This window comes from Anomaloglossus baeobatrachus, chromosome 2 (genome assembly GCF_048569485.1).
Source record: "Anomaloglossus baeobatrachus isolate aAnoBae1 chromosome 2, aAnoBae1.hap1, whole genome shotgun sequence".
Taxonomy (NCBI): Eukaryota; Metazoa; Chordata; class Amphibia; order Anura; family Aromobatidae; genus Anomaloglossus; species Anomaloglossus baeobatrachus.
The window spans coordinates 43136495-43162944 of record NC_134354.1 but is presented as its reverse complement, the minus strand read 5'-3'; the positions used below and the strand labels follow the sequence as shown (position 1 = coordinate 43162944).

The 26450-nt window shown below is 45.8% G+C and overlaps 1 protein-coding gene across 1 annotated transcript in view; it reads right to left on the bottom strand.

The window, feature by feature from the left end:
• Positions 1 to 1324: 1324 nt before the first annotated feature.
• IFNGR2 (interferon gamma receptor 2) overlaps positions 1325 to 26450 on the bottom strand; it is a 37691-nt gene continuing 12565 nt past the window's right edge. The window contains exons 2-7 of the mRNA XM_075335016.1: positions 17641 to 17761; positions 13399 to 13565; positions 12542 to 12687; positions 8193 to 8337; positions 6755 to 6906; positions 1325 to 4393 (exon numbers count right to left, since the gene is read on the bottom strand). Of these exons, the coding sequence (XP_075191131.1) occupies positions 4241 to 4393; positions 6755 to 6906; positions 8193 to 8337; positions 12542 to 12687; positions 13399 to 13565; positions 17641 to 17761 (884 nt within the window). The 3' untranslated portion in view covers positions 1325 to 4240. The remainder of the gene's footprint in view (positions 4394 to 6754; positions 6907 to 8192; positions 8338 to 12541; positions 12688 to 13398; positions 13566 to 17640; positions 17762 to 26450) is intronic.

Here is a 26450-nt window from a genome sequence, read left to right as displayed (position 1 = left end):
CGTGTCAGGGCGCTCGGCTGGGCGCCCGACCGCCGGCATGTGACGGCTCTCAGCTGAGCGCTCGGCCGGCGGCTTGTCAGGGCGCTCAGCTGAGCGCTCGGCCGCCGGCATGTCAGGGCGCTCAGCTGGGCGCCCGACCGCCGGCATGTGACGGCTCTCAGCTGAGCGCTCGGCCGGCAGCATGTCAGGGCGCTCAGCTGAGCGCTCGGCCGCCGGCATGTCAGGGCGCTCAGCTGAGCGCTCGGCCGCCGGCATGTCAGGGCGCTCAGCTGGGCGCCCGACCGCCGGCATGTGACGGCTCTCAGCTGGGCGCTCGGCCGCTGGCATGTCAGGGCGCTCAGCTGGGCGCTCGACCGCCGGCATGTCAGGGCGCTCAGCTGAGCGCTAGGCCGCCGGCATGTCAGGGCGCTCAGCTGGGCGCTCGGCCGGTACTGTAAAGAAGAAAAAAAAAATAAAAAAAAATAACGCTTTCCGTTTACTATGTCTTACTTTCGGGGTACGTCTTACATTAGCCGACCCCCCAAAAATCCCACTACGTCTTACTATCGGGGAAACACGGTATTAGAGGTTATCTGTCTATCACATCGCATTGGCCATCCAACTAGCTTAAAGGGTCGTTGGATAATACAAAACGTTTATCAATTACTTTATCCTCCTCCTAATTAATTTCTGGTTTATTTGACATCTCAATCCAAAATGTAAAGCTTAAAAAAATTTTGATTGTCCAACATTGTGTTATTTTTTTCCTCCTCTTGTGCGGGTAAATATGCTTGGATTGAACTCCTGGCTGGGAGGCAGCTTGCAGCAGATGAAATCCTAACTATTGGGTCTGCAACTAAGGATAGGCAAACTAAAGGCCCTGTTACACGATACGATTTATCTGACAATCTCATTAGCGATGCAACACCACCAGATCATAGTTACGATTTGCCGAGATCGCACATAGGTCGTTTATTAGCGGTCACACGTTACGATCTCACAAGCGACGCAACATCGTTCAGAGATATATTGTTTGTCCCAGGCGGCCGTGTGGATGATGTTGTTCATTGTTGGCAGGGTGTCAAACGTACCAATACGTTCCAAACGATGAACAATATTTTGAAACTGAACGACGTGTCAACGATTTTCAACCTATTTGCGATCGTTCGGAGTCGCACGTAGGTGTCACACGCAACGACGTCGCTAACGATGCCGGATGTGCGTCACTGAATCTGTGACCCGACGACATATCGTCAGATAAATCGTAGCGTGTGACGCCGCCTTACGCCATTTCCTTACTACATTTTTCCAAGTAATGACAGGCCATGGTATCAAAACCTTTTTATTTATGAATAGTGCACGTCTGTCATTTTATTAATACATAATTAAGTCCAAGTTACACATGATTTGGCTGTCAAAAAAAAAAATAGGATTAGCACAATACTGTAAATTTTAGGTACCCCACAGTCTTATAGGAAGCAATTCCCATCAATGTACAGAAAACGATTGAAGACAAAAAGATTCAGCAGTTTTACAGCAGCACCGTAACATCTTTCCAGAGATGCAGCAGCACCAAAGCGACTCCCTGAGGCCACAGCAACACTGTGGCATCTTCTCAGAGCTGCAGCAACTCCGTGGCATCTTCCCAGAGACGCAGCAGCAACTCCGTGGCATCTTCCCAGAGACGCAGCAGCAACGTGGCATCTTCCTGGGGCCACAGCAGCACTATGGCACCTCTACAGAACAGCAACAGCACCGTGGTATCCTCCAATGCCAGTAGCACCACCGATGATTACTCCAAGGGCTGCAGCAGCTCCGTGGCATTTTCCCAGAGAAATCCTCCCGTGGCCGCATCACCATTGAATACTCCCTGGGCCACCACATCACCGTGGCATCTTCCCAGGGCCACAACAGTACAGTGGCACCATCCTGGGGCCACAGGAGACCAATATGCTCTTCCTACCCCATGCCCCTTATTTAAACACAGTAATGCTATTTTTCAATTTTTCCAGACCATTCATACTTCACATACTCCATCCATACTGGCCTGTTTTGGCATACAGTAAGAGCGTAGTGAACCCACAGACGAGGAGGTCACCAAAATCATCACAGTGGAGCCTCAAGCTCCGGAAACTAGTTAATCACAGCTACTTTGGATTAGAAATTCCCTCATTAAATGAGACATTTACCCTAACATAAATGAATTAGTGGTTGAAATGGCATAAAATAAAAGCCCCCTTATCCTCTACGTACCACTTGACCTGCTGAACGAAACCATGACCTATATGAAAGAACCTCAGCAGGCCAATATGTCATGTCCAATGTACTGAAGACACATGGGTCAAGTTCCCCTACTCCTTAAGCTAATCAAAGTTGAAGTGGCCTTTGACGGGTGAAGTGGCCTCTTACTGAATGCTCTGCTACATCAAGTGCATATGTCTGCTGAACATACGATTCTGTAACATTGCAGATGGTCCAATATCCAGAGGTTTTTGGCATTAACCACAAAATCCAAGGAAGTCTTACAGGAGTCTCTGTAAACCAACAGGTTAACGGGATAACGCCACACTTTAGCTATGCCCTAGATCACAAATGACACACTGAGATTTAATAAAGTGTAATGGTCCTAGGTGCAATCAAGGAGCAAAGTCTACCATGATGGCTCTCCTAGTGGTGAGCATAGACACAATCTCCTAGTTTTCCACCATGATGGCTCTCCTAGTGGTGAGCATAGACACGACCTCCTACTTTTCCATCATGATGGCTCTCCTAGTGGTGAGCACAGGCACGACCTCCTACGTTTCCATCATGATGGCTCTCCTAGTGGTGAGCACAGACGCGACCTCCTACTTTTCCATCATGATGGCTCTCCTAGTGGTGAGCACAGGCACGACCTCCTACATTTCCACCATGATGGCTCTCCAAGTGGTGAGCATAGACACGACCTTCTACTTTTCCACCATGATGGTTCTCCTAGTGGTGAGCATAGACACAACCTCCTACTTTTCCATCATGATGGCTCTCCTAGTGGTGAGCATAGACACAACCTCCTACTTTTCCCACCATGATGGCTCTCCTAGTGGTGAGCATAGACGCAACCTCCTACTTTTCAAGCATGATGGCTCTCGTAGTGGTGAGCATAGGCACGACCTCCTATGTTTCCACCATGATGGCTCTCCTAGTGGTGAGCATAGACACAACCTCCTACTTTTCCCACCATGATGGCTCTCCTAGTGGTGAGCATAGACCTCCTACATTTGCATCTATTTAAGACAGGGGCTATCGTTGAGGAGCCTACCAGAAGGCAAGAACAGACCGCTATCTGTTTGACTATCTACACTACACGCCCATGTGTAAACAGTGATGAGACCTAATACTTTTAGGTGGACCGCCTGAGGTTTATAGGAGTGCCATAACACAGCAGATGTTGGGGAAGAAATGGTAGGACATATTGGATTTCAACATGCCCAATCATTTTGTTTTTACAGGGAAAAAGTCACTACCAGAATTGTCTGCCAATGATTTACCCCCTTTCTCTCTGCAGAACACATGCACACTCAGACATGATATAGCCATAGGAATAACCGTTATTGGAGGTGTACGGCCACTTTTAGTATTTAGTATGCAAAAGGGGCATCTTATGTTATACTTTGAATCCACTGTCAGCCACTACAAGACCCTCAACTCAATCCTTGAGCAAGTGATGGCTGATGACCCTGCTCCATCCTACTAGTGGCCCAAGAGTGGACTCAGACTCCACCAGATGTCACCAAAATTCTTTCTTTTCTGCCTGTCCCACACCATCCAAGAGTCCTCTCTTCTAACACAAGCCATTCTATCACATGGAAGGTGCAGGAGTCTCCATAAATGTGCAAACACTGTCATACTCGCAAGTCTATCAGAAACCGTAAGCCACTGAATAAAGGACCATTCTATAAAACAAAAGATGGCCCTCAATATCTAGGCATCAGGATATAATGATTTGTCTTCATGCAATACCCTGAATTATTCCAAAAAACAATAAGCGCCCTACATATTCTCCTGGGTATCTGATAGCTATAACCATGTCGCTATCTGTGCCAGGAGTCTTGTCTATGAGTCAGGTGAAGTCCAGGCGTAGACTGTCTAACACTTGTCCTGAGCGTTTACATGGTATAAGTCCCAGATATGTTTGCTCCCTTCACGTGACGTGGCATCTGCACAGGCCTCATCTGTTCTGAAAACGCGTTGTAAGTCATGTTAATGTTTAGTCAGAACTTCTTCAGGTTTTCTCAGCGTGCACCAGGCTTGGCTCATCACTCATCTGATTATCCTCTGTCAAGTATGTGATTTCTATAATATCGATGTGATGTTCTTCATTATGACTGGCACAAAATGCTGCCTCATCGGATTGCTCTGGAGGACACTCTAGGAACTGAAAAACACAAAGTTATATACATTAACACTCAAGATGTTTACTGTGACGACTCAGAGTCAATAAGGACAACTTGTGTGGGGGTGAACTATACTTAAATTATGCCAGACTTATTGTTCCATTGTTTGGTGAGTCAAGGGCCATTGTTTCATGTTGGACTATCAGGTGCCCTTTTTTGTATGCCAACTTGTGGAATGACTGCTGATTGTTGATTGCATCAGCCCCCTGCGGTGTACAAGTCTGAGTCATCTAGAGGACAATTGAAGAATGAGGGGACAGCCATGATCATCCCCCTCCCCCCCCAATCCTGTGGGACACAATGCCCTGAAATAGGAGCAGGGCCCTTTTATTTTTTATATCCCTCAGCTCCCATCTTTGGTAATTCTACAGAACTTCAGCCTAGGGACCATGGTTCCAGCTGGTGGATTATAGAACTGATCCACTACCCAACACTGTGTTCACAAATTCGTTTGGAGAACCCAGGTTGGGACAATACGATCACCTGGCCACATACCTCACTGTGCTTGATCGACTACCTAGGTTTGCCACTATCTCCTCTCCTCAGTGGGCGCCCGTCAAAAGTGGGGTGTGGCTGGCTGGGGTAATGGCCCTGGATTAATTAAAGTCACAGAGGTTCTAATCCATGGTGAAACTGTCACTTGCACCATCTTGTGTACTTGCTGGGAATGAACTATATACTGTTGTCTGATGGGAACTCTTACTGGAGCGTGGTAACCTCTCCTTGTGCTTTCTCAGTAGTGTTCTTCCCACAGGGAAGGAGTACGGGGATTTGTGGGATGAGCCCTGGTCCGTGTAGGCTTCCTAAGTACAGTCAGACCAGCGTATGAGGGCACCCCTGACCCTCGTGTCTCCACATTTAGTATATAGGTTAGTGGACTCTGGACTAGTAATTACAGCATGCAGATCATATTACTGTGGATGACTAAGGGGTCATAGCAGGGCCATAGATGCGGGAAGGGGTGCCAATAAGCCACTCTGCCAGGACCATTGTAAAAGGGGTTCAGAATACAGACAACAATACTCTGTGGAGAGAATGGGACTTTGCATTAACCAAAGTGCTTGCACTGCTAAAGGGACCAATTGTAAGGCCCCCTCCATTGAAGGGCCTGTAACGTTGGGGGGTCTCTGCCCTAGTAATAACTTTATGCAGATCACACCTCAGGTTTATAAGGGGTCACCAAAACCATAGCAGAGGGGTGGGGGCCAATAAATAATTCTGCCATAGAAGAATCTAGCTATTCCTCAGGGGTGAAGCCAATAGTCTGTAGAGGGGATGTCAGAGGAGAGACTCAAGACTTTCCATGGGCGCCACGGTGGCTCAGTGGTTAGCACTGCAGTCTTGTGGTGGCTCAGTGGTTAGCACTGCAGTCTTGTGGTGGCTCAGTGGTTAGCACTGCAGTCTTGTGGTGGCTCAGTGGTTAGCACTGCAGTCTTGTGGTGGCTCAGTGGTTAGCACTGCAGTCTTGTGGTGGCTCAGTGGTTGGCACTGCGGTCTTGCAGCGCTGGGGTCCTGGGTTCAAATCCCACCAAGGACACCATCTGGAGGAATTTGTATGTTCTTCCCGTGTTTACGTGGGTTTCCTCCGGGTACTCCGGTTTCCTCCCACACTCCAAAGACATACAGATAGGGACTCTAGATTGTGAGCCCCAATGGGGACAGTGTTACCAAGGTATGTAAAGCGCTGTGGAATTAATAGCGCTATATAAATGAATAAAATTATTATTATTATATTATTATTATTATTAACGATAACGATCCCACTTCTGATGGACCAATCCATGAAGAAAGTGGCAGCTGTCGACTGGCAGATGGGGTCAATGAACCCCTTTCTCCCAATAGGCGATGGTCTTGTGGCTCTGCCATGAAATCTTATAGGGTTTGTAAAGGACTTTTATAAAAGGCACTGTGGCTAAGATCCTATTAAAGTAAATGGTAGCTGAGCTGCAGTACTCGAGAAGTGACACTTTACGCCGTGCACAGCTGTGTTATCCTGCAATTTGTACACCCGGATGCATTGGAAGCTACACACAACTGATCGTGGAGGTGCCGGGTGTCTGACCCATACCGAGCTGATGTCAATAACTTTCCTCATCAATTTACGAGTCCTGGACAACTTCTTTAAGAAGTGAATAACTCTTTAAAAGGTATGGGTTGGACACACTGCTTACAAGTTGTGGCAAAAACCTAATTGTGACGCAACTATGCTGTATGCAGGTAGCTCCACCTAGTGGTGGCCACAAGCATCCAAAATGTTAGCATTTATCAGAAAAGCACAGTTTGCCCTATACACAGACATAACAGATAATAATCGGTGCCAGGTAGAAATTGTCAGCACTTACCTCCTGTATATGATTTGGCAACCTGAAAGGAGGATACAGAAAATGCTTAAGAAGTGCGTTGTATCTATAGATCACATATCCGACGATGGAGCAGATCATGCAGACCAAGGTAATACAGGTGACAATCACAGCCAGCTCCTGTCCAGTGTATTCTGAATAATGTGAAAAAATAAAAAGATTAGAGAAATCCTTTCTTTATATCATCTGGGGCAATGCATCCATTCAATAGCATAAAGGAACGCTCCAGGATATAATGATCCACTGGGGCCTGCGATCAGCCCACCTCTCTCATCAGCCGCCATAGAAGTACAGCAGGAGACAGGAGGATTTGTATGGAGCGGTTTCAGGTGCTGAGCCTGCTCCATACCTGGTGGATGCGAGCTGTGTCACACAGCAGACACCTGCCAGTAACTGCTACGACTGGACCCAGCTCTGATCACTTCTTAGATGCTATGGTGAGCAACGGACACATATCTAAGAAGTTAGAGGGGCCTTCTGTCACTGCCATAGCAATGGGATCACTGGAACATCATGGGGTGTCTAATGGCAGTCGGGGCTATGGTGGCACCCAATTAGGACCCCTAGATTTATATGTACACCCCTGGGTATATGCAATTTTTGTAATCCCCGGTAAAAATCTGAAGAATTTCTGCAACAAGCTCATTTCTCCACTCTAAATTTGTCTGGATGTTGTTGTCAAAACCCACATGCGTCGTACTGCACCCTGCTACAGATATGTGCAATCAAAACAGCAAATTCTGCTGCAATCAGGAAATATGGAGCTTCCATGATATAACGTGTGAGTAACGCTCCCTGCCGGTGTAAGGATAGCAAGCGGGGTTAGTGGACCCACTGGAGGGGACCCAGGCTTAACTTTTAGAGGGAGACGCTTCACTATGCACTCACCATGAGGCGGATGTTAGGCACCACTCCCAGGGCAGTGACCGGGACTGTGGAAGGTAACCCCCAGGACAGGAGAAGGACTCAGGTATAGGTGGGTTGACTGAGGCAGGCGGGTATGGACAGGAATGGTGGGCACAGCAGGGATAGGCAGGTAAAGAGTGACGGACAAAGGGATAACGGGACCTGACAACTAGCCAGACAGACTGGTAGCCTGACTAACAATGTGTTGCACAGACACCTTCCCTAAAGGGAGGATGCCTTAAATATACTGTGCCTCTCAGCCATAGGCTGAGAGATATTTCCTGGCAATGGCACGCTGGCCCTTTGAGAGGAGGGCCAGTGTGTGCACGCGCGTCTTAGGTTCACTCCAGGAACCCTGTGCAGCATGTACAAGGCCCGGGAGGGGAACAAGGCAGCATCACACGTGGATGGCCAGGGAAGTGCAGGAGAAGACGCAACGTGGCCAGGGCGGCAAAGAGTAAGTCGATGTCTCTGCAGAGACACTGACGCTACAGTGTGATATAGGATGAATTACCTCTCCTCAACGTCTTGGCACATTTGGGATCACTCTTTTCACCTTCTATTAAATTAGTGGAAGCTTCCACTTGCACACAGTACACCGTCAGCTCCTCCAGGTCCTTCAGGCCGAAGTGCGTTGACACTGTTAAAGGGAGCTCCATCTGCAACACACATGATATATCCTAACAACAGCGACCAGACACAGAAATGGAGACTAACAGAAAGGATAACTACGGACACTGCACCTTCCAACATGGATTTCAATGGATTCATATTCTGCGTTACTGGCACTTGTGCACTATATAGTAACTCCTCAAAATAGGATATACACATAGTTACCTCCTTTACATGCTTCTATTGGAAGAATATACATTTTGCTTTGGGTCTTGTAGTGAAAAGGTTATTTCAAATTTGACAAGTTATTAGGAGAAGTGATAATTTGCTGATTGTTGGGGTCCGACTGCTATATATATATATATATATATATATATATATATATATATATATATATATATATATTTATTTATTACACACACACACACACACACACACACACCACTTGCAGTGCATACGTTCTGTCTTTTTGGACACCTTTCGACTGTATTAACTGCTTGGAAGCCGCTCACTATTAATATATACAATTACCATATTTTTCATTTTATGAGACGCACCAGATTAAAAGACGCACCCCAGATTTGGAGGGCAAAAAAAAAAAAAAAAAAAGCAAAAAAAAGGGGTCCGTTTTATAATCCGGTGGTGTCTTTCCAGGGAGCAGGGGCAGCAGCGGTGCGAGGGTCACAGGAGGCAGAGGCGGTATTATTGGAGTACTGCGATGCTTAGAGTGGTACAGAGGTGGACCCAGATACTCACTGCTGGCGCTGCTCCGTGCCGGGCCTAGCGAAGCGGCTCTGCTCCGGGCAACGCGGCTCTGCTCCGGGCCGGGCCTGGCAACGCGGCTCTGCTCCGTGCCTGGCGACGCGGCTCTGCTCCGTGCCGGGCCTGCTCTATGTGGTGCGGCTCTGCTCTGTGTGGAGGGGGGCGGTGAGAGCTTCAAATAATGAGGGCCGGAGTCGGCGCATGCGCAGATGAGAGCTCCATCTGCGCACACGCTGACTCTAGGCGCCACTATTTGAAGCTCTGACCGCCGACATCTTCAGAATGATCGCCTGCCGCACAGTGCAGCCACACGCAAATCAGATCAGATCAAAGTAGCTCCGCACAGAGCAGAGCCACGTCACCAGCCCTGCACAAAGCCGAGCCCCGCTGCACATAGCAGAGCTGCACCGTCTGACGCACAGAACAGTGCTGCACAGAGCAGCGCCGGCAGCACACTACATATCATTACCCCTGTCTCCTTTGACCCGTCTTCACCACACCTCAGTAAGCTACATTCAGATTTTAAGACACACCCCTCATTTTCCTCCCAAATTTTTGGAAGGAAAAGTGCGTCTTATAATCTAAAAAATACGGTAAATAAAAAAAAAAAAAAACAAAAAACACAACACACCAGATGTCAGGAAAATGCATCATTCAAGAGGTGGCTGTGCAGACCCCAATCTCAGGATCATGAGCGGTTTCCACGGTCAGAAAGTTATCACTTTTCATATAGAGAGAGGATAAATTAATATCTTGGGAATAACATTTTAAACATTCAGATTGGTCAATATAAAACCTTCCTATGCATAATCACTAATACTCTGGTGTTAAACACTTATTTAGAGGGAACCAACCAGCAGGATTTTGCTATATGAGGTAAAGGCAGTGCCATGCAGGCAGTAAGATGCTGAATCCAGGCATACCTGTTGTAGAAAAATCAAATTCTGAGTTGCAGAAATATTTTTAATAAAAGTTGCAGAAATGCCCTGCACTTTGATTGGCAGATACAACGGGGGCGGGGCTTTGTGGCGCGGACTCCGGCACCATTTTAATGAAGACAGAATCACTGTGTCAATATGCACGCGCCACCAACAACAGCAATAGCAGCGCGGCACAAATTAAAAAAAGGGGGCACATCATAGAGGACACTGGAGGAGGAATAGATGCCAAGGACCCAACCCACAAAGCCCCGCCCCCGTTGCACCTGTCAAAGTGCAGGGCATTTCTGCAACTTTGATTGAAGATATTTCTGCAACCAAGAATCCGATCTTTGTATGAGACCCGCAACACACATCCGTGTAATTTGTACGTGTGCGGTACGTATTTGCACGTACCGGAGACACGTAGACACAGAGACCCATGTTAATCAATGGTAGATGGCACACACACGTAAAATCACATGGAACGTGTGTCCGTGTGATAAGTACGTGTGTGCGCTTTTCTACATGGATGACATGTCCGTTTTTGGCCGGCAGCACGCAGGCACGGACCCGCTTTAGTCCATGGGTCCGTGCCTGCACGTACCGCACATGGAGTATGTCCGTGTTCAGCACGTTTCGTGCATGTGTGTTTTTACACTAGCGATCTTTTCTTTTGTTTTTTTTAAATTAAATTCAGTATACTTACCTTTTTTTCTGCTGTTCTCAGTCATACTTACATTGGCGCTCGTTTTTTTTTCTTCCCCCGGCTCATACCGCTCCCCGATCACCAGCGCGGCGAGGAACAGCTGTGCAGAGAATACGCGGCAACAATTACTTTGAATATGCCTGCCGCTCATTAATCAATCTCGTATTCCCTGCTTTCCCCACCCACAGATGCCTGTGATTGGTTGCAGTCAGACACGCCCCCCACGCTGAGTGACAGCTGTCTCACTGCACCCAATCACAGCAGCCGGTGGGCGTGTCTATACTGTGCAGTAAAATAAATAAATAAAAAAAACGGCGTGCAGTCCCCCCCATTTTAATACCAGCCAGATAAAGCCATACGGCTGAAGGCTGGTATTCTCAGGATGGGGAGCCCCACGTTATGGGGAGCCCCCCAGCCTAACAATATCAGCCTGCAGCCGCCCAGAATTGCCGCATACATTATATGTGACAGTTCTGGGACTGTACCCGGCTCTTCCCGATTTGCCCTGGTGCGTTGGCAAATCGGGGTAATAAGGATTTTTGGCAGCCCATAGCTGCCAATAAGTCCTAGATTAATCATGTCAGGCGTCTCCCCGAGATACCTTCCATGATTAATCTGTAAATTACAGTAAATAAACACACACACCCGAACAATCCGTTATTAGAAAAAAAACCACTAACAAATTGCCTTGTTCACCAATTTAATAAGCCCGAAAAAGCCCTCCATGTCCGGCGTAATCCAGGATGGTCCAGCGTCGCATCCAGCTCTGCTATTTACTGTAATTTACAGATTAATCATGGAAGGTATCTCGGGGAGACGCCTGACATGATTAATCTAGGACTTATTGGCAGCTATGGGCTGCCAAAAACTCCTTATTACCCTGATTTGCCAACGCACCAGGGCAAATCGGGAAGAGCCGGGTACAGTCCCAGAACTGTCGCATATAATGTATGCGGCAATTCTGGGCGGCTGCTGACTGATATTGTTAGGCTGGGGGGCTCCCCAGAACGTGGGGCTCCCCATCCTGAGAATACCAGCATTCAGCCGTATGGCTTTATCTGGCTGGTATTACAATTGGGGGGGACCGCACGCCGTTTTTTTTAATTATTTATTTTACTGCACAGTATAGACACGCCCACCGGCTGCTGTGATTGGGTGCAGTGAGACAGCTGTCACTCAGCGTGGGGGGCGTGTCTGACTGCAACCAATCACAGGCGTCTGTGGGTAGGGAAAGCAGGGAATACGAGATTGATTAATGAGTGGCCGGCATATTCAAAGTAATTGTTGCCGCGTATTCTCTGCACAGCTGTTCCTCGTCGCGCTGGTGATCAGGGAGCGGTAAGTATGAGAGAGGGCTGCTCACTTCAGTCACTCGGGGGATTAGCGGTCACTGGTAAATCCTTCACAGGTGACCGCTAATCAGTACGCGGCACACAGACAGAGCCGCGGCATGACAATGAAGTCGGGTGAAGTTCACCCGAGTTCATTCTCATCGCGCAACTCTGTCTGCTGTCAGCCGACATGTATCAACGACATCGTGCAACACACGAACGGACATTCCACACGGACATTCCACGTACACATACACGGGCATTTTACACACAAACACGGACATTTTACACGTACACACGGCTCGCATACGCCATCACACGGATGCCATACGTACCGGAGAAACGCCCAAAAAATACGGAACACGGACCCGAAAAACGGACCGTGTCATACGGACGTTTTTTTTGCGGACGTGTGTTTTAGGCCTGACAGGTATGGCTGGATTCAGAATCTTACTGCCTGCATGGCACTGCCTTTAGTTTATATTGCAAAATCCTGGTGGTTGGTGCTCTTTAAGAGTCCAAATCTACACACCGTATCCTCCGAGTCTTCCTTCCAGTAATACAGCCTGTATTTTAATATAAAATTGTCTGGAACCGGTGAAACTGGAGGTAAAAAACGTATCGTCACAGCATTTGCATGGGACTCCACGACCAGGGACCTTACGGGACCAATTTTTGCTGCAATGCAGAAGAAGACATATTACAGTAAAAATGGAAAACCGTACTCGAAGAAGCCAAAGCATAATAATAATTTTTATAACAATAAATAATTTTTGTAACAATAAATAATTTTATAACAATAAATAATTTTTATAACCATAAATAATTGTAATTTTTATAACCATAAATTATAAATTTTTATAATAAATAATTTTTATAACAAATAATAATATTTTTTATAATTGATAATTTTTATAACAAATAATATTTTTTATAACAATAAACAAATAATAATTTATATAGCACCAACATATTAAATACAATTATAAAATTAATTATTATTATAAAAATAAATAATAAGTGTAATATACAAATCAATAAATCAGGGTGATGTCCTTGAAGTAACCGTATGAAAATCTTTTAAAATACCCTTTTAGATCTGGGAACCTTTGCTGCTCCAATGAGTGGACAAGCTACAAAGGAAATCGCGCAGTGGAAAGAACTGAAAGAAGAAGGTGTAATATTTCATTGTCCCTGTGGAGGCGCTGCAGGAACAGCAAATCCCATAATCAGATTGTCAGATTGGGATCCAGCGGACAAAAAGGGGTTAACCAACGCAGAAAACGCCATTTATATCCCAAATTTAATATAATCGAGCCGAATATTCCATTATTCAGAACACAACCCTCCATCTAATATGTGGAAAGTCAGATTATGGCGTGCACTCACTGTGTATACTGGCCTGAAATTCACCCGGAGCTTCGGCCCACGCAGACCGCCACTCGCCCACCTCAGCCCGTACTCTGTATTTACCCCTCCAAAAAGGTTCTACTTCGTCAGTGAAGTCGCAATGCGTCTCCGTGATGTTCTCACAGACCACACGAATCTCATTGAACCTGAAAAATATAGACACAGGGCACGTGTTATATACGATGATGGCCGAATTTCACAAAAGCTGCAATGCAACAGGGACGGAAGGAAGAGAAGAGCGGACCGAAGGATTAAACAACATAATATGGAATTATCTACTACATAAAGTTGAAACAAGAATTTTCTGTCCGCTCTCTATAAAGACACATCTGCAGGTTTTTCCCTCCCTCTCTATAAAGACATCTGCAGGTTTCCCCCTCTGCTCTCTATACAGACACATCTGCAGGTTTTTCCCTCCGTTCTCTATACAGACACATCTGCAGATTTTTCCCTCCGTTCTCTATACAGACACATCTGCAGGTTTTTCCCTCCGCTCTCTATAAAGACACATCTGCAGGTTTTTCCCTCCACTCTCTATAAAGACACATCTGCAGGTTTTTCCCTTTGCTCTCTATAAAGACACATCTGCAGGTTTTTCCCTCCGCTCTCTATAAAGACACATCTGCAGGTTTTTCTCACTATCTGACATGAAATCAAAAGATAAACCTTTCCCGTTTTAGGTCAATTAGGAAGAAAAATTATTTATATTTACCAAATGCCGGAATAATGAGAGAGAGAATGTTTTAAGGCATTTTTATTACGTTCTGCAAAGTCAGAAGCTTCCCTCCATTTCTTTAGTGCCCTTACACTGTATGACTTGAGTGAAATGTTTTGGATCCTTCCAAAAGCTTCTCACAATAATTTGTAAGAATTTGGGCCCATTCCTCCTGACAGAACTGGTGTAGCTGAGCCATGTTTGTAGGTCGCCGCTAGCTCCGGCTTTTTCAGCTTTGCCCATAAATTTTCAATAGGTCTGAGATCAGGGCTTTGTGATGGCCACTCCAAAACTTTGACTTTATTATTCTTAAGCCACTTTGTAACCAGTTTGGCAGTAGCTTCAGGTCATTGACCCATTTCTGTCCAAGCTTTAAGTTCCTGGCTGATGTCTTGAGATGTTCTTCAGTATTGCCACATAATCTTCTTTCCTCATGATGCCATCTATTTTGTGAAGTGCACCAGTCCCTCCTGCAGCAAAACATACCCACAACATTATGCTGCCACCCCCGTGTTTCACAGTTGGGATGATGTTCTTAGGCTTCAAAGCTTCTCCTTTTTTCCTCCAAACATAACCATGGTCATTATGGCCAAACAGTTCAATGTTAGTTTCGTCAGACGACAGGACATGTCTATAAAAATTAAGGTCTTTGTTCCTGTGCACATTTGCAAACATTAATCTGGCTTTTTTATGTTCCTTTTGGAGTAATGGCTTCTCCCTGGCAGAGTAGCCTACATGTTCATACAGTACTCGTTTCACTGTGGATAATGTCACAATCTTACCAGCTTCCGCCAGCATCTTCACAAGGTCTTTTGCTTTTGTTCTTGGGTTGATATGCACATGTCTGACCAAAGCACATTCATTTCTAGTACACAGAACCCATCTCCTTCCTCAGAGGTATGATGGCTGGATATTCCATCTTCATTGTACTTGCGTGTAATTGTTTGTACAGATGAATGAGGCACCTTCAGGTATCTGGAAATTGCACCCAAGTATGATCCAGACTTGTGCAAGTCCACAATTCCTGAGATCTTGGCTGATTTCTTTTGACTTTCCCATGATGCTACACAAAGAAGCAGTGTGTTTCAGGTGTGCATTAAAATAAATCCACAGGTGTGTCTCTAATTAACTCAGATGTTGCCAATAAACCAGAAATCAGAAGCTTCCAAAGACATGGCATCATCATATGGGCTGTCCCATGTTTAGTTAATAACATTGCAGCCTGGCTAAATAAAATCTGCGCGGGGGATACCTAAGGCTATGTGCGCACGTTGCGTACTGGCCCTGCAGAAATTTCTGCAGCAATTTAAACAGCACACGTGCGCTTCAAATCGCTGAAGAAACAAAAGCCGATTTCATGCGCTCTGCATGTAGCCCCTCCCAGCCCCTGCCATAGACAGAGCAGGGACTTCATGCAGAGTGCACGAAAGAAGTGACATGTCACTTCTTAGAACGCGCGCTTCTGCCAGCAGTCGAAGCGCTGCGCTCTAATACGCCACGTGAGCACGGCTCCTGCGAAATCTCCATAGACTGTGCTGGGGACGCAGGACGCATGCAGTTACGCTGCGGTGCAGATCGCAGCGTAACTGCATGCAATTACGCAATGTGCGCACATAGCCTATAGGTAGGAGACTGTCAGAGCTTCTGAAAAGTGACAACAGACTGGAGTCTCAGGAATCGATCTGTCCAACTCTTTCACACCCCCTCCAGTATAAATATTTATAAGGTTTAGTACAAGAATCAGTGTTTACAGGAGGTCTGTATGCTCCGGTGGAAAAAGTGGATGTCTAATATAAAGGGGAGATTTATGATTAGCTTAAAAGGAATCTGTCACCAGGTTTTTGCTTTGTAATCTGAGAGCAGCATGATGTAGGGGCTGAGACACTGATTCCAGCAATGTTTCATTTACTGGGCTGCTTTCTGTCATTTTGATTTAATCAGTGTTTCTTTGCTGTAGATGTAGCAGAGCTGAGAATGCTGAGCCCTGTATAACTCCGCCCACACCACTGATTGGCAGCTGTGTCCACTGTAGATTCACAAAATACTGTTAATCAGTGGTGGGGTGGTTGGTTTCACAGAGCAGGAGGACTATGAGGCATGAAGCAGGCAGTCTTGTAGTGATAATCTCCTGCTAATAAAACACTGATTTTATTGAAACAGCAACACAGTCTAGTAAGTGACATCACTGGAATCAGGGTATTTTCCCCTACATCATGGTGCTCTCACATTACATAGCAAAAAAAACTGCTCACAGATTCCTTATTAGCATATATTTTAGGTTCTGGAATGTATATGTGGAATTCTCTATAGCTTCAAGCCGTATAAATAGTAACAGAATGGGAAAGTATCTATGCACGAGAAGCTCTCTCTTAAAGGGACATGCTCAAGTTGTGTTTTAAGCAGCCGACAGCTCTTATTCTCCTTACATCCTGGTCATTTGGGGTGTGGCCACTCCTCCTTGATTGACGGTTCCAGTCACGAGCTCTGTTCTGCTACAACCCATTAATGGTCTGTCAGAGTTTGTTCTGAGCCTGCACTGTTATTGCTATATTTGTATACAGAGATAACAGTAACTTTGAACAAGCACACGGTTCAGGAAAGTGAGAGCTGTGATTAATAGAAGTGCTCTGGAAACGGCTTATGCTGGGTACCAGTTAATTGTGATTCTACAGGACTGTTCCCAGTAGCTCGATCAGAAGCGGAGAGGTAGAGGAAAGGAAGGGGAGCAGCTAACTGCTCTATAGAAAATCAATGTGCTGGCTGGGATGTCAGGAGTTAATGCCTCTACAAGAATGTAACTACTGTGCAAGCTCTGTTGCCAAGCTCTATGGAGACCAGATGTGCATCATGTAAGATAAAAGCTCTCACAGCAGGAGAATATTAGAAGATAGAAAAAGCAAGTCAATTGCAAACTTGCTTATTTTCATACTGTCTAACTAACTAAAGTAATATCTTAACAAAAAAAACCCTATAAAATCAAAAGTGCACCTCTCCATTCCAGGTGGCGAGTGATGGGCCCCATTCTCAAGATAGATGTGTATGCCATCACTGGGACATGCATCCAGCAGATATTTATGGTAACAATCCTTAAAGTGTTAACCACTAAACTACGATCTCCAGGGGTATGAGATATAAACCCATATGTACCCTAATTGGTGGTATACAGCAGGTATCAATGCTAGACACTCTACACCCCCAGATATATTACAGCACTATATGATCAGTTAATACTAAGTTAGAAAAGTTAATATAAATAGGGATTGGGGGGGAATGTGGGAGATTTGCCCATCTACATCAGCAGAACAGATGAAGCCCCCACCCTTTAGAAGTGATCGGAATAAGCGCTGGTAGTCATCAGTCTGCTATACAATCACTGGCATCGTCCTTCCTTAAATGGGGCAGTGATCGTTCCATACGTCGTGACCATCTCTTGTGGTATAGGTTACACAATATCCATACCGCTATACTGTGTATGTGCAGAGTATAAATAGATCAGTATTACTTACAGGACACATTCCACACGGTACATTAGCGGGAGCTGCGGATCTTCCACCGGCGCAGCGTCCCACCTCACCGTGTGCTGCAAGTTGTAGGAATCTATGTGGACATTGGATGGTGCAAGAAGATCTGGAGACGAAAAACAAACACACAAACATAAGTATAATACAGAACACAAGCAGCATGATGGCGCCATTATACATGTTAGTATATGTCTCCTTAAACATGCAAATATATATATATTATATATATATTAGTGTAACACCTGACCGCCCCACTACTTCGCCCCCGGGTACTCCCAACTGCAGCGGTGGTACTCCACATTACCACATACCACGGGTGGCGTCACGAACTCTAACACAATCCCCTGTAAATACCCCCCTTCATTTGAGTGGACGCACGACCCCCGGGTCCGGACGCCCCTTGAGCCACCGCGGATCCGGATCCGAGCAGCCTGGCTGCTGATATGGGGGCGGCACACAACCGTATCTCACAACGCACTGCGGCACTGTCAGTTGCGCAGCCGCAGTAACTGGGTAACCATTCAAACTACGAAGACGACAGTTTCCTGTTAAGCCAGCAATGACAATTAACAAGGCACAAGGACAGACTCTACATCGAGTGGGTATTTATCTACCTCAACCAGCCTTTGGCCATGGGCAGCCATACTGTATGTTGCGTCAAGCAACGCTCCCATGTCAAAGTGAAAGTTTTAGATACACCACTACAAGGACAGTTGTTACATGGTAGTGATAAAGTGTTCGCTAAAAATGTAGTTTATAAATATGTTTTATATTAATTTCTTTAGTCATCTCAATAATATGTACATACCGGTAGTATCATATCACATCAATAGTGATTTACTTTTTTTAAATACATTGATATGCCTTAGATACATACATATCTCTAGATACATAATAGATACATACTGTATCTATGCATATACAGTTAGGTCCAGAAATATTTGGACAGTGACACAATTTTCGCGAGTTGGGCTCTGCATGCCACCACATTGGATTTGAAATGAAACCTCTACAACAGAATTCAAGTGCAGATTGTGACGTTTAATTTGAAGGTTTGAACAAAAATATCTGATAGAAATTGTAGGAATTGTCACATTTCTTTACAAACACTCCACATTTTAGGAGGTCAAAAGTAATTGGACAAATAAACCAAACCCAAACAAAATATTTTTATTTTCTATATTGTGTTGCGAATCCTTTGGAGGCAATCACTGCCTTAAGTCTGGAACCCATGGACATCACCAAACGCTGGGTCTCCTCCTTCTTAATGCTTTGCCAGGCCTTTACAGCCGCAGCCTTCAGGTCTTGCTGGTTTGTGGGTCTTTCCGTCTTAAGTCTGGATTTGAGCAAGTGAAATGCATGCTCAATTGGGTTAAGATCTGGTGATTGACTTGGCCATTGCAGAATGTTCCACTTTTTTGCACTGATGAACTCCTGGGTAGCTTTGGCTGTATGCTTGGGGTCATTGTCCATCTGTACTATGAAGCGCCGTCCGATCAACTTTGCGGCATTTGGCTGAATCTGGGCTGAAAGTATATCCCGGTACACTTCAGAATTCATCCAGCTACTCTTGTCTGCTGTTATGTCATCAATAAACACAAGTGACCCAGTGCCATTGAAAGCCATGCATGCCCATGCCATCACGTTGCCTCCAACATGTTTTACAGAGGATGTGGTGTGCCTTGGATCATGTGCCGTTCCCTTTCTTCTCCAGTCTTTTTTCTTCCCATCATTCTGGTACAGGTTGATCTTTGTCTCATCTGTCCATAGAATACTTTTCCAGAACTGAGCTGGCTTCATGAGGTGTTTTTCAGCAAATTTAACTCTGGCCTGTCTATTTTTGGAATTGATGAATGGTTTGCATCTAGATGTGAACCCTTTGTATTTACTTTCATGGAGTCTTCTCTTTACTGTTGACTTAGAGACAGATACACCTACTTCACAGAGTGTTCTGGACTTCAGTTGATGTTGTGAAAGGGTTCTTCTTCACCAAAGAAAGTATGCGGCGATCATCCACCACTGTTGTCATCCGTGGACGCCCAGGCCTTTTTGAGTTCCCAAGCTCGCCAGTCAATTCCTTTTTTCTCAGAATGTACCCGACTGTTGATTTTGCTACTCCAAGCATGTCTGCTCTCTCTCTGATGGATTTTTTTCTTTTTTTTCAGCCTCAGGATGTTCTGCTTCACCTCAATTGAGAGTTCCTTAGACCGCATGTTGTCTGGTCACAGCAACAGCTTCCAAATGCAAAACCACACACCTGTAATCAACCCCAGACCTTTTAACTACTTCATTGATTACAGGTTAACGAGGGAGACGCCTTCAGAGTTAATTGCAGCCCTTAGAGTCCCTTGTCCAATTACTTTTGGTCCCTTGAAAAAGAGGAGGCTATGCATTACCGAGCTATGATTCCTAAACCCTTTCTCCGATTTGGATGTGAAAACTCTCATATTGCAGCTGGGAGTGGGCACTTTCAGCCCATATTATATATATAATTGTATTTCTGAACATGTTTTTGTAAACAGCTAAAATAACAAAACTTGTGTCACTGTCCAAATATTTCTGGACCTAACTGTATATACATACGTAGATACATATCAGAATATACACATTGCTATATGATACACAGGGTGGTTCAAAAGTAGGTGGACAGTATGTGTAATAGGGTTATCAAACATGGTGTAAAGTGAAACTGACTCAGTTGCCCTTAGCAACCAATCAGATTCCACTTTTCATTTTCCAAAGAGTCTGTGAAAAATGAAAAGTGGAATCTGATTTGTTGCTAAGGGCAACTGAGTCAGTTTCACTTTACACCATGTTTGATAACCCTATTACACATACTGTCCACCTACTTTTGGACCACCCTGTACATAGATAACATATTTTTCACCATTCATTTTGTGCAAAATACACACACACATATTATATATACACCTTATTTTTCGTTTTATAAGATGCACCTGATTATAAGACGCACCCCAAATTTGGAGGGAAAAAAAATATGGGGTCCGTTTTATAATCTGGTGGTGTCTTACCAGGGAGAGGGGGAAGCAGCAGAGCGGGGGTCACAGGAGGCAGGGGCGGTACTGGAGTACTGCAAGTAGTACAGAGGGGGCTCAAATACTCACTGCGGGTGCTGCTCTGTGCGGGGCCGGCGATGCCGCGCTGCTCTGTGCGGGGCCGGCGATGCCGCTCTGCTCTGTGCGGGGCTGGTGATGCCGCTCTGCTCTGTGCGGGGCTGGTGATGCCGCTCTGCTCTGTGCGGGGCTGGTGATGGAGCAGCGAGTGCCGAGCGTCGAGCACAACAGAGGAGCAGAGCGCCGAGCAGAACAGAGGAGCAGAGCGCCGAGCAGAACAGAGGAGCAGAGCGCCGAGCAGAACAGAGGAGCAGAGCGCCGAGCAGAACAGAGGAGCAGAGCGTCGAGCAGAACAGAGGAGCAGAGCGTCGAGCAGAACAGAGGAGCAGAGCGCCGAGCAGAACAGAGGAGCCAGGCAGAACAGAGAAGTTGTGCACAGAGCAGCCGAGCAGAACGGTGCAGTCGTGCACAGAGCAGAACGGAGCGGCTCCACACAGAACAGAGCAGCGCTGTCCGATGCACAGAACTGCGTCGCACAGACCAGCAGCAGCGGCAGCACAGTGCACTGCTCGGAGCATCTCCCTGCCTCCTTTGACCCCTCTGCACAACCCCCCGGTAAGATACATTCGGATTTTAAGACTCACCCTTCATTTTCCTCCCAAAGTTTTGTGAGGAAAAATGCGTCTTATAATCCGAAAAATACGGTACATATATACCTATGTATAAACATTTAAGGTCATCACAGGGGAGATATGTATCATAGACTTTGAAACAGTTGGTGATGGAAACCCACGTTTCTAACTACAGTGTCAAAGATCCTGAGAGACTTAGGCTATGTGCGCACGCAGCGTTTGTCCCTGCAGAAATTTCTGCAGCGATTTGAACAGCACACGTGCGCTTCAAATTGCTGCAGAAACAGTCCGTAATGAAAAAAAAAAAGCCGATTCCATGCACTCTGACTGCAACCCCTCCCATAGACAGGGCAGGGGATGCAGGCAAAGCGCAGGAAAGAAGTGACATGTCACTTCGTAGAACGCGCGCTTCGGGCAGCAGCCGAAGCGCTGCGCTCTAATACGCCACGTGCGCACGTCTCCTGTATAATCTTCATAGATTATGCTGGGGATGCAGTACGCATGCAATTACGCAACGTGCGCACATAGCCTTATTGGTCTTTTCACTGGGCTGGGTTTTTTGTGAACAGCTGAAGAAATGGGCAGGACGGCTGCTCACCATATCTCCTCTTCCGGCTCTAATCCATATGGATATAGACATCGCTACATAGATATATACTCATACATACCTAGATGTATGCCTTAAAAAATTGCATATTTTATACATGTATTATACATAGATATCTGATACATATTATATACTTTATATTATATATTATTAGCACATTTATACATCACAGCTAAATACATAGATATATACGGTAATTTCTTAATATGATAAGCATAGATGATAGATATATAGACATATATAGATTGAGGAGACATAGATACAGATATACATAGTTTACCTGTACATACATAAATAATATATTTACATCAATATACCTAATACATAGAATATAACAACATTTCTATTTACTACACAAAACAAATGTACCATCTCCAATTATAGTAACAACAGCTTACAAGAGACTATATAGTGTAAACACACACACAGCACACAGGGGAGACACCACATAGTGAACACAGCTCAAGAAACACAACACCAGATACCAATATACAGCACACAACAAGGAAGAGACAGTGCACAGGGGTGAAAGACGTCAAATGATGCAACACATACAATACACAAATGCGGAGGGATGACATACAACAGATATATTGGAAAGTGCAAACAGTGTGACACATGTCCACTGCTCCTGTCACACCACTAAGCCTAGACAGATTCATTACACCAGAATCCCGATGCGATACCATCAGGCCTGTTTCTAGTATAATTATAAGTATTAGTATATATTCCCCATGATAGCTTTCTGTAGGACTGTTGATTAGGTCACCCTTTGCCCATAGTGATTCATAGCCCCCTTACATATACTATAGTATTGAGGTGACAAATGATTGTCGAATATGGGGAGAGGGAGAGGTTATACAAAAGTGTCCCCGATATTATTATTATTATCATTATTATATTTATTCACTTATATAGCGCTATTAATTCCACAGCGCTTTACATACATTGGCCACCTTTGTAAAGATTTGAAAGTATCTATAAGGATACATAAAATTTATAACATATTCCAGAGATGAGATTTTAGACCACATTAGGCCCTGTGCGCACTTGCCGTTTTTTGCCGCGGATTTCCTGCGGTTTTGCTGCATGTTTCGCTGCATGTTATGTTCATAACATCTCTGCAGTAAATCACCAGCAAAACCTATGGGGAAAAAAAATGCTGTGCGCACTATGCGAATTTTGACAGCTGCATGTTTTGCTGTGGGATTCCCGCAGCAAAAACAATTTAATGTCACTTCTTTTCCGCACGTCGCTGCGGGATTTCACTCCATTGACTGCCATGTAATCGTGAAATCCCACAGGGAATAATGCAGGCAGCAAATTCTGTGCGGTTCATTGCGTTTTCATGCGTTATTCCCTCCGGTATTTCGCGGTTTCGGGACATAATGTTTATCGCTGCCTGCGGTTTGCAGGGAAGTGATGTCATTATGACAGGAAGAGGAAGCGGAGCAGAGAGTAAACACACACACATTACAGACACAGACATACTCACACACAGACATATAGAATACACATAGAAAGCAAACGGACATATAGAAAAAAAAAAAAAAAACACATGGGCTCCGCCGTGTTTTTACCATCCAGCCGAGGTAAGCACACAGCGGCGGCCCGGTATTCTCAGGCTGGGGAGGGCGAGGGGCAGAGTTAATGCCCCCCTCCCTCCCGCAGCCGAGAATATCAGCCCGCAGCTGTCCCGGGACTGTCGCATCATTATGCAGCAGTACCGGAGTGTCCCCGTCTCTTCCTGTTGCCGTGATGCGGTGGCAATCAGGGTAATATAAGGAGTTAATGGCGGCGGATCGCCGCGACTAAGTCCAGGCTTGATCATGGCAGCGTCTATGAGACAGCTTTCATGATTAACCCGAAAGTAAAGTGAAAAAACACACACACACCGAAAAATCCTTTATTTTAAATAAAACACAAAAGAGCCCCTGGTTCAACCCTTTATTAACTTCCCCCCCGAAACACACAGCTCCGGCGTAATCCACGTCCTGCGATGCTTGCATCCAGCCGCGACTGACACTGCTGAATGCAGCTTCGCAACGAGACAGCAGAGAGGTAACCACAGGGCATTTCCCACGGCCGGTAATGTGAACAACACATTACCGTGTGCTTACAGGGACTCTATCTATCCCTCTATCCTTCTATCTATTCTTCTGTCTATTTATCTATTTATCTGTCTTCTATATATCTCAGAAGGAAATTACTTTTTTTTTTTCTTTCAATGTGCTTTATTGCATTGAATGCATTAAAGCACATGTACCAACCCGCATGCGGCAAAAGCACGGCAATACCGCGAACAATACCGCGGTAAAACCGCAGCAAACCGCATGCGGTTTTCGGGTGCGGTTTGCCACGGTTTTTTACCGCGGATGCGGTAATCTTTCAGACCCTGCGGAATTTTCTTAAGAAAATTCCGTTTTCCAGTGCGCACAGGGCCTTACACTCCAATAGACAAAGCAGCTGAAGTTGGAGTCACTGATTATATATGTGCCCTTAAAAAAAATGAAAAAAAAATTACCAAGGCAACCAACATTATTTACAATGAACAGCAACTGAAAAGTAAACACTGATGTCTGTGCACTTTTGCTTGGTCCACCCTGCATAATTCACTCAAAGAAACGCTTCAAGGAAAGTCCCCGTCTGGAGAAGATAGAACAGAAGGCACATGAATGCATCCATAGACAATAAACTTACATATTGGCAAATCACCTAATGACGAGTGATGAGCGGGCACTTCCATGCTCGGGTGCTCAGTACTCGTAACTAGTGATGAGAGCACTACCATGCTCAGGTGATCAGTACTGGTAACTAGTGATGAGCGGGCACTACCATGCTCGGGTGCTCTGTACTGGTAACTAGTGATGAGCGGGCACTTCCATGCTCGGGTGCTCAGTACTCGTAACTAGTGATGAGCGGGCACTACCATGCTCAAATGCTCAGTACTCGTAACTAGTGATGAGCGGGCACTACCATGCTCAAATGCTCAGTACTCGTAACTAGTGATGAGCGGGCACTACCATGCTCGGGTGCTCAGTACTCGTAACTAGTGATGAGAGAGCACTACCATGCTCAGGTGCTCAGTACTGGTAACTAGTGATGAGCGGGCACTACCATGCTCGGGTGCTCAGTACTTATAACTAGTGATGAGCGAGCACTACCATGCTCAGGTGCTCAGTACTCGTAACTAGTGATGAGCGGGCACTACCATGCTCGGGTGCTCTGTACTTGTAACTAGTGATGAGCGGGCACTACCATGCTCGGGTGCTCAGTACTGGTAACTAGTGATGAGCGGGCACTACCATGCTCGGGTGCTCAGTACTCGTAACTAGTGATGAGCAAGCACTACCATGCTCAGGGGCTCTGTACTGGTAACTAGTGATGAGCGGGCACTACCATGTTCAGGTGCTCAGTACTGGTAACTAGTGATGAGCGGGCAGTACTATGCTCGGGTGCTCAGTACTGGTAACTAGTGATGAGCGGGCACTACCATGCTCGGGTGCTCAGTACTCGTAACTAGTGATGAGTGGGCACTACCATGCTCGGGGGCGCAGTACTCGTAACTAGTGATGAGAGAGCACTACCATGCTCAGTACTGGTAACTAGTGATGAGTGGGCACTACCATGCTCGGGTGCTCAGTACTGGTAACTAGTGATGAGCGGGCACTACCATGCTCAGGTGCTCGGTACTTGTAACTAGTGATGAGCGGGCACTACCATGCTCGGGTGCTCTGTACTGGTAACTAGTGATGAGCGGGCACTACCGTGCTCGGGTGCTCAGTACTGGTAACTAGTGATGAGCGGGCACTACCATGCTCGGGTGCTCTGTACTGGTAACTAGTGATGAGCGGGCACTACCATGCTCAGGTGCTCGGTACTTGTAACTAGTGATGAGCGGGCACTACCATGCTCAGGTGCTCAGTACTCGTAACTAGTGATGAGTGGGCACTACCATGCTCTGGTGCTCAGTACTCGTAACTAGTGATGAGCGGGCACTACCATGCTCGGGTGCTCAGTACTCGTAACTAGTGATGAGCGGGCACTACCATGCTCGGGTGCTCAGTACTTATAACTAGTGATGAGCGAGCACTACCATGCTCAGGTGCTCAGTACTTATAACTAGTGATGAGCGGGCACTACCATGCTCAGGTGCTCAGTACTTATAACTAGTGATGAGCGAGCACTACCATGCTCAGGTGCTCAGTACTTATAACTAGTGATGAGCGGGCACTACCATGCTTGGGAGCTCAGTACTTATAACTAGTGATGAGCGGGCACTACCATGCTCAGGTGCTCAGTACTAGTAACTAGTGATGAGCGAGCACTACCATGCTCAGGTGCTCAGTACTAGTAACTAGTGATGAGCGAGCACTACCATGCTCAGGTGCTCAGTACTGGTAACTAGTGATGAGCGAGCACTACCATGCTCAGGTGCTCAGTACTAGTAACTAGTGATGAGCTAGCACTACCATGCTCAGG